General features: G+C 41.3%; 1 protein-coding gene across 4 annotated transcripts in view; it reads left to right on the forward strand.

The window, feature by feature from the left end:
• DENND5B (DENN domain containing 5B) overlaps window positions 1-14,369 on the forward strand; it is a 103,712-nt gene that overhangs the window by 69,853 nt on the left and 19,490 nt on the right. For all 4 annotated transcript variants that reach the window (XM_014256892.2, XM_005527901.3, XM_088054872.1 and 1 more), the window contains 3 exons: window positions 1,468-1,618; window positions 10,296-10,389; window positions 13,731-13,862. In XM_014256892.2, coding sequence (XP_014112367.1) covers window positions 1,468-1,618; window positions 10,296-10,389; window positions 13,731-13,862 — 377 coding nt within the window. The remainder of the gene's footprint in view (window positions 1-1,467; window positions 1,619-10,295; window positions 10,390-13,730; window positions 13,863-14,369) is intronic.

Consider the following 14,369-nt stretch of genomic DNA (forward strand, 5'->3'; position numbering starts at 1 on the left):
AGTATTTATTTAATTTCTAGGTAATACAGGGAAATTATACTCCTAAATGTCTTGGAACACGTATTAGTAAGCTAGGGCAAACACATTTCTCATGGGGTTTTTTTTTTTGGTTTAACTCCCTCATTGTTTTACTTATTATAAACATGTCAGAAATAGAAATCTGTGTCTGTTTTTTTCTGTCTAAACCCAATTCTAATTTGCAGGTCAGCTGTCTATTCAGCGTCTAGTTTTGGCAGATATTGTGGCACCAGAACCTCATTTTCTGTCCTGTGAAAAGCAGCAGACTGATAGTAATATGAATTTTCCTTCATATTTACTATTCACAGTATATGTGACCCCAGCACTGATCCAGCACCTGTTTGTTTAACTGTTTTCAGAACCCTTCAAATCCTCTGACCCCACACTACCCACTCCTTTTCTCCAAAATGGAACCATATAAACTGATATTTATTTTTTTTAAGAGGGGGAAAAAATACTTGCTGAGTTTCTAATGATAATGTATGCAAATCTTGTGACAGCTTCTTTCCCATCACAGTTTTATAAAATAGGAAATTAGTTCTGTGTTGTTCTTAACAAATGGAAAACAGTTTTAGCTTCCACATTTTGCATCTGTATTCACTAGCTGTGATAGGCTGAAGGAGCAGGCCTGCCTGTTAATAGATGAGCTAGAAGGAGTTGAATATTAAAGTTGCTAATTAAACGCTGAATTCGCCCATACACCTCACACATACGAGTTAAGAGGGTGACAGGTTTTATTTTCATTCTGCTCGAGGTTTGAGATTGAAACCCTCAAGTCCTTGAGGCAAAGGATTGAACTGCTTTGGTCTCAGTGCAGCTGAGATTTTCAGGGAGCCCTCTCTCATCTTACCATAGCTTTCCCTGTTTCCAAGGGTCTGCTCATCCTCTTGATGCTGTTCATGTCTTGCTGCGGTTAGCTATGCTTTTTTGAAGGCCTGTCATCCAGTGAAGGCAGATCTAGTTTCAGGAGGAGGATCACTATAGTCCCAGATATTTGCAAAACTCAGGTGTCCCCCTCCATGTATCTACTCAGGGAAAGTGTCTGGAGCTAAGCAAGGTGCCCATTCCTACAGGGGTTGCAGCTGGCCTTGGATGTCTGTGTTATGCTGAGGAAGCCTTAAAATCAAAGAAGGAATTTCAGGGAAAGTTTGCACTGCTCTTGCCAGTTCCTAATGGAACTCATAGGCTCCTGTAAATACCTGCTTGCTTAACAGCTAACTTGCTTGCACCAGTGCTCGTTGTGTTGGGTAAAGAAACTAAAAGCAAAATTAAAAAACCTCCAGCACAAGTGTCTCCTCACCTCTGTGAGTGGCAGATTTCTGTGTCTAAGGTCACTATTTAACTTTCTAGTGGGTTTTCAGGGGTCTGAGCATGACGGCCGCTGTTGCGGCAGCGCGTGCCCTCGGGTGGGCTGTGACGCAGTTGTTCACCTGTGACTGTCACCTGCAGCCCAGTCTATCGAGCAGCGGCTGATGAAGATTGACCACACGGCCATCCACCCTCACCTGCTTGATATGAAGATTGGCCAAGGGAAATACGAGCAAGGATTTTTCCCAAAGCTGCAGTCGGATGTCTTGGCAACGGGACCCACCAATAACAAGTAAGCGCGGTTTTTATTTTCTGGATTTAAAAGCAGGTTTCTCATACAAACGACTCACATCATTGGAGAGAAGTCCTAACTTTAGATGGCATGTAGCCAGTCTAATGAGCCCAATAGCTGTTTCCATTTCTGGTTTGAATGGGCTGCGACTTTTGAAAATATCCCCATAGTTTGGGTTATGTCAGGAAGCGTTAGCTCCGTTTTGGGGAAGATTCCTCACTGCTGTTTTCTGTTGAGTGGTAACTACTCTGTCTTCTTATGCGTAGTTTTTGCTTTGTAATTGGTCTCATGAGTTTCAAATGAATTGTTTGGCTGTTTTGCACTGAATACAGTAATTCGGGATCTCAAGTCAAAATACAGATTCTGAAAGACATTTTGGTGTTGGAACCTTGACACCATCATGTGGGATGAAATTAGTGTCCACTCTGGTCCTTTCTTTTCTTTAGCAGTTATTACATGACCCAGAGATTTTTATAGCTCTCTTTCAGTTGCCACATTGGAGTACCCTGGAAGAATAACTTGGTGAGGGTGGAAAGTATGTAGTTCTGTACCTGGGTTTCTTTTCCTGGGTCTGATAAGGTTCTGTGATGCACTTTGATAAAGAGGGTAGGGGTACCTATAGCTGTGGAATTGAGCATGCCATTACATGGTTCATTTACTTAATGTGAAATGGCAGCCCGGAGCACTGATACACTTTACATCTGTGCAGTTATGATACAAAATAAGTGCTGTGAATTCCTTTATTTTTAATCTTTTTCCTTCAAAACCCATGAATGAGGGGTTTCTCCCTCTTCAAAAGTGAAATATTTGTGCATCGTTGATTACAAGCTCATTAAATTATCAGCTGAAGCCCTCAGTTTCTCAGTTCTGGAAGCCAAAATGTGGGAGCACAGGTAAATCCAAAAGCTTCAAAGACTGCTATTGTCCAAATATTAAAACTACCTCTTGTTTTAAACATGTGCATGCACACATGCTGCTCTGAGCTTCTGCTTGAGGTGCCCACTCTGTTCTATTTATACACCTTTTGTGCATACCAGTGCTAGCTAAGCATTTTAATAAAATAAATAATAAAATAAAATATCTTTTTAATAACCTGCTAGAATTGCAAGTTATTAATAAGAATTGCAAAAGATAAGATATCCTTAAGTACTGAATGTTTAAAGAAATGGAGTTCTTTAACAGAAATCTAAAAAACCCCAGGATCAACCAAAAAGGAGAAACACATATTTCAAAGTTCTTTTGCTTCCAGTCTTCCTGCAAATGGAGACAAAATTGTATAGGTGATGGTCCTTTGAAGAATGGAGGATTTCTTCATCTTGTGAGATGCTGTATTTAGTAGTCTGCCTCTTACCCTTATGGGTGGGTTTCAGTTTTACAGTGTCAGCAACAGTGTGTGTGCCCAACCTGCTTAAAGTTGCTTAAAACTTCTCTCTCTATTGCAAATCTTAGTGAATCTGTGAATAAGCGTCACTTAAAAATAGTTTTGCTTATGCCTTTTGAGGTTTGCTTCTGTTAAATTGGTACCTGTTATAAAATGACTTTAACTCCTTGACTGATAATTTTGATTTAGATTGCAGCATGTTTCAGAATTTGTAAGTACCAAAACCCTATTACTTCCTACAAAGCAGTGTCCAAGTGACAAATGTTTGGAATTCCTCCAGGTGTATGTTGCCAAAAAAGGCATGTAATTGGAAAATCTCAAAACCATCTGTTTATATCTTTCTTCTTCCTGGTTTTCATGTGAGCAGCTGAGAAGACTCTTTCTCTCACTGATTTTACACCCATGTATAGAACAGCTTTTCCATTCTTTCTGCAAATACAGCATGATTTTTCTGACCACAAAATCAACTGAAGTATAGCCTTCCATTAACTTGAATTTCCCAGTGTATGATTAAAGATACATTTTACTCACAGGACTGGAGTGTTGCATGTGGGTATGGGGTAGGAGAACATTCCAGCTACATTTCCAGACTCTTCAGGGGTAACTACTGTGTATTTATATTATAAAATTAATGCAAAGGATATTGCTGTGTAGATGAGAATCATTTTTGCAGGCTTCGGTTTTACATGGCAAATTTTGTCCTGAATTTTGTATGGAAGTGTATTTTTGGGAAATGGGGAATAATTCCCATGTTGCAGTCAGTTGTTGCTGGACAGTAGCAAATAAACCAATTCAAAGCTGTTTTAATGAAAACATGTCCCCAGTGGCCAGCAATCAGGGATTTATTGCTTCCCTTTCTGGGCTGATAAACAAACAAATATATAACCAGAGCTGATAATGTTATCTAGCTTCCTGTAAGCAGGAGGGGCACTGGAGATACCTCTGTCAGTTACTGGGCTGTTGCATGTGTAATATGTTATATCTAAATCACAAATATAATGGCAGACAGCAAGCACTTCTTGTATCAGTTCTAGATCCTTTATGAGATTTAAACTAAACCCAAACCAAAACACCCCACCCAGATCTGTCTTCCTTCCCATCAGACAGCAGTGTCCCCACTTGAGGGACTTGCTGTGTTCCTCGTCTTTGATACATCCCCCACATCATGGGAAAACCTTCTGCATCTACAGAGAGCAGCTGCAGGTTTCCTCTGGGTATTAAAGCATCCCCTCCACTCTGCTCTGACCCTGTAAAGCGATGGCTTCTGCAGAAGTCCTCCTAGAAAACATCCCAGGAGAAAACAGGCTATTTCTCTATTATTCTGGACAGGAGCTGTGGTTTCCAGAGCCCTCATTTTCTTTCTCAAACCCCAGCACCACACTGTGGTTTCAATGTGTTCCCTTCTTCCTTGTGTGCATTTTCTGCCAGGCTTTAAAATTGTAGCTGGGACTCCACTGGCTGGTGCATTTGCAGGAGTGGAATTTGAATGACAAAAAGCCAAGCTACATAAACACTGCATGGTTTTTGATTAGCTAATTGTGAAATTAGGGGGAATATGCTTACAGTGCAAAATTAAAACAATGAAACAAGCTGTGTTTTCAATCTAATTGATTACCTTGTAACTTAATTTGTACTAAGAAGCTTGATAAATGAGATTAAATATTGCAGAGGAAAACAGTGATTCCCAAGCATGGGAATATATTTGCATTCTGGCAATTTGTATTGAATGCTTTCAAAGAACAACTGAACGGATTTTTTTTCTTCTTTCTTTTGGTTTTCAAATGAAGGGTTTGCTTTGTTACACATTTTAAAAATGGCTGTAATTACCCTTTTTTTGCCTTCCTCTCTGTTTAGGCCTGCTTTCCACCCCCCTACTTATTTATTTGGAACCCTGCTTTCCTCCCTGCTTACTTTCCTGAGCAACCTGTTTCCTCTTTCCTGCCCTGGCCACTTCTTACCTGAGCCCTCTCGCTTGCATCCCAGCTTCCTGTGAGCCTTGTGCTTTTGTCTGTCCTCTGTGTCCTACCTTTCCTGCACAGTCCCAGTCTTCAAGCACACATCTCACTGTACTTGGCCTCTAACCTCAGACTTTTGCTGAGTGATGTGTTGCTCTTATCCATGAAGCAGATTTCAGAAGTTATTTGTTTGCTTTCTCCAGGCATTTATTTGTTCCTAAGCTGCATTTTGCTGATCTGACCACTGTGTCAGTATTCATTTACAAAACCCATGCACTAGGAGTGTATGGTTCATTTTGGTACTCCATTTTGTTACATGACTTGTGTGGGCACTATCCTGTGGCTTTCATCTTCGGCTTCCTCCTTCAAGTTGGGAGCTGTGAAGGGTTTATCTGCCTGGGGCTGTGGTTCTCATTTTTAAACAAGACTCTTGTTTACTTGTTGCTAGCATCTAACATCAGATAATGATTTTCAAGGAAATATGATGTATATATAATGCAAAGGGGTTGATGTATCTCTGTGTGATGGCAGAATTTATTCTGGTTTTAACTAAATTATTTTTTTGTATGCCAAATGGTCTTTCCCTTTTAATGAGTGCTTCATATTATATGGCCTTTACTACCCCCATGTCTGTTGGGTACTGTTTTAAGGCCGTGTTAAATGAAGTTATCTTCTTTTTTAATCAAGCCAAACAATTGCAAGTAATACAGAGTGGCATCTCTGCAGTGCATCTAGGTGAGCATGGAATGAGTCAGCAGTGAGCCATCCACACAGAGCACTGAGATTATTTACATTTTGTGAGTAGTAAAAGCTCAACTTTTACATAAGGAAATCTGAAACAAGCAGTTACTATACTTAGGGTAACCTAATGTAGCAAACCACTGATGGGTGCAATGAAAATATGAGCCACTTGTACTCAAATACATTCATTTTCAAGAATGAAGTGTGACTGACAATCTGTAGTTAAAGGTTGTAAAGGAAATACATGTTGTGGTGATTTGGAACCTGATGGGTGAGTCTCCTGAGCTACTGATCCTCTGCTCAACTGATGCAAGGCAGGAGAGGTGCAATTAACTTCTTTGAGTTAATATCTCATTTTAACATAGCTATGCAGAATTAAATCTGACAGGGAAAAATGGGTATTGGATCCTTGCATCTGCTATTCCATTTGCTGTCTCCTGAGCAGTACTAGTGTCTCAAGGGACTTGCAAATTAAATACCTCATAGGACAGTGGTTCCTCAGGGCTTAAGAGGTGATGCTGGCAATTCACTCCAGCTCTTCCTTGCAGAGGATGACAGCTCTGTGTGCCACCCTTTAAAATCACTTATTTTTTGTCAGTGCAGGGCCACTCTCTTTAGGGCTTTTTACTAATTTTCGTCCACCTAATGAGCAGTTTCAAAGCTTTCCTATTCTACCCTATGGCAGAGATGGAAAAGGTGCCTAAGCCTCCATCTAAGCCTTCATTCTCCTTACCATGGAGCAGTGTTTGTGGAGCAGATTTACGCTGTGGATCCCCTCCCCTGTCAGCCCATCCATGATCAGGTGGAGCTCAGTTTCAACATTCCTTTTCTTGTTTGGTCTGACATGTGTTTTACTTGGAATCTCTGTGTAGTCCCACACAAACTACATCTGAGCCCAAGGAATTTGATGTGCAGCCTGTGTGTGTTTAACATGTGCATGCTCAAGGGGGGTTTGATGGAGGCTGTAGGGCAGCTATGTGCTAATTTGTGAGTGCAGAAACTCAGATAACAAACTCAGATAACTCCTTTGATGGACATATATAGGTAGAATGGGTATTGTCATGTTTTGTAGACCTAAATAGCAGCCTGCCTCACCAGATGGTGTATATGAGGAGATTTAGGTTCTGTCCTGTGCATTTGTCTCCTTCCTTCTCTCCATTATCACTGTAAATGGATTGTAAATTCCAGTAGTGATTTTCATGGTGATGGCAATAGTGGTTAAATCCCTCTGAGAAAGAAGTTCTCTAGCAGCATGTTCATGTTTTGCCTGCTCCACCCATGTCTGATTTGGGAAGACACAGTTTCTTCATTTCTCCAGGGAGCTTTAAAAAGGGGAGCCAGGGAGAAGGTAAGAAAGGGGAGAAGGGAAGAAAGAGATATGTACACATGGTCTCAGTACAGCATGGCCAGTCCCTGGTGTGAGGTGCTGTTTTGCTAGATTGTTTCTGACAGTGCAGCTTTGCTGCTGACTGCCTCACCTCTTTTATTATAGAAATGTAAAAGATGATATTTAACATGGGATGTTTCAAATGTCACCATTACATTCCCTCCAACCTCTGCAAACCTATTCCTGTGCTTGTTGGGTCTAATTTGATACTAAACGATACTGACTTGACTGCCTTCCTGTTGCAAAGGTCTTAGTTGGAGGTGCCTTCATTTCCATATGCTGAACTAAGCACAGTCTTCCCTGGTCCCTCCTCTGAAATATCACTGCTTTTCTGCAGTCCCTGGGGGTGAGGAGCATTCATCTGTGGACATGGGAGTTAGATGCAGACAGACTCACTGAAATGAGCCTTTCCTCACTTCTCCACGGGGGCAGCTTGTCCCTGGGCTCCGTGCAGCGCCGCACCCGAGCTGCATCTGCTCCATCCCCAGAGACCTGCTGCTTGTAGCAATGCCTGCACTGCAGGGAGGAAACAAAACGTGCCAGTAGTCTATGCTCATGGCCCTGCCAGCAAAAAACTAAAGGGGGAAGGCTTTTTTGGGGGCAGAGAGTCCCTGGGCAGCATCCAGGCTGAGCACAGGCAGCAGTGGTTATCTGAAAAGCCCAAGTCTAAGGGCTGACAGCAAGCTGGAGGGAGAACAGCTTTCCTTGCTGATTTGGCAGCACCTGGGCTGAGGTATGAATAGAGCAGCAGCTGATGACAGGGCCAGCAGAGGTACCCACATGGGATTTCAGCAGCCATGAGGAGAGGGTGCAACCACTGGGGCTTTTATCCCCTTAAAATCACTTCAAGTGATCACAGGGAGAGGAAGAGCAATTTAAAATGCAGTCACTGCTGAGGAGAAGGAATGGTTATTGTAATAGTGAAGCATTGTTTTGGGAAAATTCTATGTGGCCCAGTAAAGAAAAGACTTTAAAAGATTTAGCTGCTTAATCCTGTTTATCTGCTGTTAGATCTTCACCAACCTCCCAGAGAGATTCAGGGCAGCATCCGAACACAGAGACCTCACCCAGTGACTCAACAGCTCCTCTTCCTTAACTTAGAGTTTGGAAAAGAGGGAGCTCGCTGTGTGTAATTGCTCCAGCTAATAAGCAGCTGTCTTTTTTTCATAAACATCCAACAATCCTCACTTTTGTATGATTAAAACATTCAAATAGTTCAGATTAATAATGTGGAAAATGGTCTGTGCTGTCTCCCAGATGAGGTACAGCTCTGGAATGAACTGAAAATGCTTTAATGGTGGTGTATTATTCTGTAATTATTCTGTGGCTTTCATTCTGCTTTTACCTTTGGTGAGATGTTTTCCCTCAAAGGACACTTAAAGTAATTCTTTCATCTTCCAGCAAATGCAGAAATGCAGGGTGGAGATGGATCCAAGCTCTGTCTAGAATTCAGAAAATAAGCATATAAATTGGAACAGAAAAATTATGATATGGGGTAATATTTGATCTATAACTTAAATTTCCAGTGTGTTATTGGCATTCTGTTGTGTGAAACATAAACATGGTCCTGGCTTTCAATTAATGGAAGGTCTCCAGAGCCAAGTGGCTAAAGTCACATTAATACCTTCTATCCTTGGTTCCACAGAGTGTTTTTCTGTGGGATTTCTGTTGGTTGCAATTATTAAAATGTAGGGGTTTATTTTCCCCCCTCTCTTAATCATCTAATGAGGTTTTGGCTGTTGCTTCTAAAAAAAAATAAATTAAAATGGTGACTTATTAAACTCAGGGGCTGTACATTTTTGAGACTCCTGTGGAGGTGCAAAGACACTTATGTCAGTGATGTGTTCCTCTGAGAAGGTATCAGCATTTGCTGTGCAGACACATATTGGGCTGTTTCGTTGTGTTAGCAGAGACTCGAGGCCACAAAAAAGTAAAATTGCTTTAAAAATAAATGTGTTGTCATATGGGATACTGAGGTGATGAACCATAATTACATGCAGACCCAGATTTATTCCTTTGTACTTGTTTTCTTATGTTATTTGTGAGGTACGATGGGACTTCAGTTTGACTTTTAAAACAACAATTCCTGTGGCCTTTTTTCCCTTTGTATCTGTGTGGTGAGCCAACATTCAGTCTTTGGTTGACTCTCTGAAGGAGCTGATGAAGATAGTTATGTATATGTTTGCAGAGTCCTTCTCTCTGGAAGCAGAAGGCTTTTCTTGGCCACCAGGGGCCACATCCCTGCACTACTCTTGGGTCAGATTCCCCTCCCTACACATCCCCAGTGTTTTGCCCAAGATGTCAGAACCCAAGTCCAGCTCTGTGCAAGAGTTTCCTCCCCAGGCATTCATCTGCCTGTGTCACCAGCTGAAACTCCTTGCCCAAAGAGTTAGATCCCAAGTTTTATTTGTCTGTGCATCTGTTTGGGGTGCACACAGAAACACATGGGTTTGGGATCTGGAGACTGCTGTCGTCACCAATACCACCTGTGTGGAGAGACAAAAGATTCATGGACATACATGAGCAGGTAGAAAAGATCCCAGGCTTTCTGTTGTACTTAGAAACTAAATTTAAAAAAAAATAAAAAAAAATAAAAGAAAGATAAGGTGAAAATAGCAACATAACTAATCCCAGGAACATCAGTGTTGTTTATAACCTTTAGATAGTTTTATAACCTTTAGATGCACCCAGTAACAGTTGTTAAAATGGCAATGAGAAGTTTGTCCAAATATTTCTTGGAAGTACCACAGAATGTGGAGAAAGAAGAAGTAGCACTTCTCACAAAATATCAAAATTTTAGAAGTTGCTACTCAAAATAAATCATTGTATTTTAATTTTGCTGAAGACACCGTTCTTGTCAAACGTAGCAGTGGTGTTGGGTAACCAAGTACAGTGACTTACCTGGTGATGGCATAATGCTGTGGCATGACCTGCATTTCAGGTACCAGGAGCTCTCACTGGAGACCCTGGCAGGCAGCTGGGCACGTTTCCATCAGGATTTTTGTCCCTTGGGTTAGTGCTGGTCTGTCACCTCACAGATGGTTTCCCATGGGGAAATCAGGCACCAGCTCTCACCCGCGTTTACTGCAAGGTCCTTGGGCTTTCCCTTCTTTTGCTGCAGACCCATTGGATGTCCTTCAGCTCCTGACCCAGGCTTTCCCTCCTGATTTTCTCCTGCTCACACGTGTCCTCTCTCTCTCTCTGATTTCCCAGCCGCTGGGCCAGCCGCAGCACCACCACGCAGCGGAGGAAGGACCGCCTGCGGCAGCACTCGGAGCACATCGGGCTGGACAACGACATGAGGGAGGTGGGTGGCCTCATCTGAGGGCAGCACAAGCTGTGATCCAGGAGGTGGAGATTTGGACAAAAATGTGCCTATTATTTGGGGCAGTTTTGTGACTGCCATATGGTTTGGTTGGGTCTCTGTAGGCATTTGGATGCTGCGCTGCTTGTCGCAGATGCTGTACAACTGTGAAGCACACAACATAAATAAAGTGCTTTTATTATTTTGGAACAAGACAGCCCCATTGTCATCAGGAAAATGGCTTATTTGCTGATTTAGACCCTGGCCATTTTACTGCATGCAGACAGCAGAGCCCTGGCAGTGCAGCTGTCAAACTCTGGCCAGAGTGGAAGTCTCTGGAAAAGTCAAGTCCTTGAATAAATGTCAGCACTGTAGAAGTGAATGAGGCAGGATTCCTTTTTTCTTAAAGGAACTTTTTTTGTTTCTCTTACATAGATTTCTGACATGAGCATGCCTATTTGAAAGGTTAAGACTTTGGGGCCTTTTTGTGCCTAAAGCTTGGAAACTCCCATGCATCTTGTAAATGTCAGTCACATACATGTGTTTCTTTCCCATCTTTTCAGTTCCTCATCCTTCATTAAATGTTTTCTGCCACATTTTTCCATTGATGTCTGTATGCTTCTGATGTATGTCACTAGCAAAAATATAACATTCATGCTGTTTTGTGGTAAAACTCAGTGAAAAATGTCAGTCAGTATTGGAGTTTGCCCTCCAAAAGAACCTGAGTGGATGAGAGGACTCTTCAGCCATAGCTTTGAATGATGTTTCATGGAAACACAGCAAAACAGCACTTGTACCCGTTTGTTGCTATTTTTGCTAACATGGCTTTGCAAATATATTTTAAACAGTGCCTTGTGCGTGTATATCGCAGCAGAGCCTGTTCAGTATTTTGTCATGTATTTACTTTCTTCTTTTTTTGGCTGTGGATCATATGCATGCTTCTTTTGCTTTGTCTCCTCTTTCTTTCTGGCTGTTCTGCCATTGGGGCATCTGCCTCCTCTTAGCCATCGGAGGAGCTTTTGCTTCATCAGAACTCAATGGCCTTCTGGGAGTGGGATCAGGGACCACCCCCTCCTGCACGGCCTCCTAAAAAGTCCTTCTCTGAATGCTGCCTGGTATGTTTTAGTTTTTCTTGTTGAAAGCTGCTTTTGAGATGTTGTTAGCATGAGGAACCTCTGTCTTTGCTGCGTCTCAAACTTGCCCCTTTCTTGTAGAGTATGAGCACGTCCCTGTAGCGCTTGGAGGTGTGGTTATAATCGGAAGAGTAGCTGGAAAGGAGCTTCCACACCAGCTCCCTGGAAAACACAGTGGCTCCAAAGCTAAAAGACAACAATTTTGTTTCGCTTTGGGGTTTTTTTTGCGCATGTTGCTCGCCTGGCAATTCAGTTTAGGATGTCAGATCCCAAAAGCATTGCTTTCTGGCTGCTGATCATTGTGTCCCAGTGTGCAAGAGGGTGGTGGTGCATGGATGCTGATGAACAGGCAAAGGGCAATCAACTGAGTCTCTCAGCCCGCCCTTATTCTTCTCTGGACCCTTAGAGATTTGGTTTTTTTAAATTTTAATATAATAAGAAGATATATAATGAATAAAGTGAGGCTATCTGTGTTTTGTACTCTTCAGACTATAACCACACTTTTTATCCCTTCACATTTAAAAAGAAATATTAGTTTTTCTAGTTATATATTCCCTGTATTACTTTTTCATTGGTTTTGCTGTTAATTTTTGCACTGAGATGGAAGTCACTTGCGAGGTTGCTTGCTGAACAACACACTTTCATCCTCTGTAACTTTTTTCTTTTATTCCTACCTGTAGTTTTTGAACTATTTTAAAATGCTTACAATATTGGTGAAACTGTAGTTACCTAACTGAGAACTTCAGTGGAACACAGCTTTTTCATGGCAGAACCCTTCATTGTTGTCTGATCTGTTGGGGTGATGCTAAGTGGTTCTGGTCCATATTTCTGTGTTGAGAAAATCTGATTGCATCAGAGAAACTGTATTCCCATTTAAAAAAAAAAAAAAAAAAGGTGCTATTTCAGTTAACTTAATTAACTTCATTGTTTTCTTTTCCTGACCTACTGGAAGGTGTCCATGCCCACTGCAGAAAGTTTGGAGCTATGTGATCTTTAAGGTCCCTTCCAACCCAAAGCGTTCTGTGATTCTATGGAATAAATTTTCTACCCAGACAGAAAGCTCCAAGGATGCAGCAGCCATAATGACCTCTCAGTTCCCCAAAAACCCCAGCCAGCAGCAGCAAGAATTCCCTGGAGGTACATGATGTGCTCCTTCCAGGAAAGACTGGTCATTGTCAAATACCATCCCCCAGAGTGGCATCATTAACTGGACAAAAACCCACTATGGAAACAGAGCATCCCCACACCAGGCTATGAGCACTGGTTTTTGACTTTTATTTGGCAACATTCCATTATCTTCTCATTCTTTTAAAGAAAAAAATCACTAATAATGTTTGAACAACATTTTGATAGTTGTGGCCAACTTCTGAGCCTTGCTCAGCATGCAGCTCTCTCACTGATGATGGGGTCAGAGGTCATTTGCTGGTTGGTTTGTGGATTTTGGCTTAACAAAAAAAAAAACCAAACAAAAAAACCCCAAAGAAACAGACCAAAACAAAAAATACCCTCTCCCTAAAGACAAGGCAGTGGAGCAGGAAAGTTTGAAAGTCTTAAATTATAGCTTGGATCTTTTTTTAAAGAGTATACTGATTTTTGTCCATACTTAACAATTACCATTGTAAGAACATGAATGATCCCAAGTGTCAGTTCAGTTTAAAATGAGCTTCACTTGTAATCAAGAAGTTAATTGAGAATAAGATCAAGTCTCATTTTTCCTGCATAAAGTATCTAGATGAAAAGTAATGGATGAAATCTTTCTCATTCACTTAGTGTATTTCTGCTTCTTATAATTTATTTTCAAGGGTTTTTTTTCTATTCATGTATAGTTAATTCCTATATAGTTAATATATAATTAGACAATTCTAATTTTTTTTGTTAAACTGAGAAATAACAGTGGTAATAAACTTTTCTTTGAATTTTGACTTTATTGCTGAGTGAGGGAGGTATTACACTTCATGCACTCGTTGTGCCTAACTTCATGCTAGTCACTAACAGCACAATTCACTGACTGATTCTGTACGACTCAGGAAAATATCTTGCCTTTTATCTTGTCAAAAGGGATCACTCCACTTCTCCAGCTTGACACCTAAACATCAAACAAACAAGACTGTGTTTCTAGATTAACACAAACTTAATTTACCACCTTGCTTGCCTAGGATGAGGAGAGTTACTCTGACCTGTAATATCTAAAAGCATTCTCTTTATTTTTAGAAATACATGCAGGAGGCAAGGAGTTTGGGTAAAAATTTAAGGCAGCCCAAACTGTCAGACCTCTCTCCAGCTGTGATTGCACAGACCAACTGGAAATTTGTGGAAGGGTTGCTGAAGGAATGTCGCATGAAGGTAGGTCATTCCCTGTGTGCTCTCCTCTGGATTGCAGAGAGCTCAAATAGCACCTGCAGATGTTCTTCTGGTTCACAGCTGGAATGGCACTGTTCTGTTGGAATACCTGGTTATTGCAGGGTGGATATCCCTGTAGTGTTTTTCAGCAGCTAGAAGAGAAGGGAACGTGTTTTCGCTCTTCTGTTTATGATCAGTTGAAGTTGATGGAAGAAGTAGAAGGGACAGGAAGGAGAACCAGCATGACCAGACATCTTCTGGAGGATTTCCTTTAATTGTTCATATTGACATGTAGCCTAAACAGAATGGTCTGGAGACCCATGGTCAAAAGGGAAGATTCAGCAGAAGTGGCTTGTGCATGTTGTTTATGCAGAGCAGATGAAGTCTAACAATTCCTAGTAAGAAAAAGCTTTTATAGCCACCGATATACAGCTTCTTTGTGTTTGTTGCAGTTAGTAGTATACTGCCTTACCTGAGTGTTAAACTTTATTGGCTGTAACAAGAGTTAAA

Source organism: Pseudopodoces humilis, chromosome 5 (genome assembly GCF_049639895.1).
Source record: "Pseudopodoces humilis isolate 2021_Gansu_Grassland_sample_001 chromosome 5, ASM4963989v1, whole genome shotgun sequence".
NCBI lineage: Eukaryota > Metazoa > Chordata > Aves > Passeriformes > Paridae > Pseudopodoces > Pseudopodoces humilis.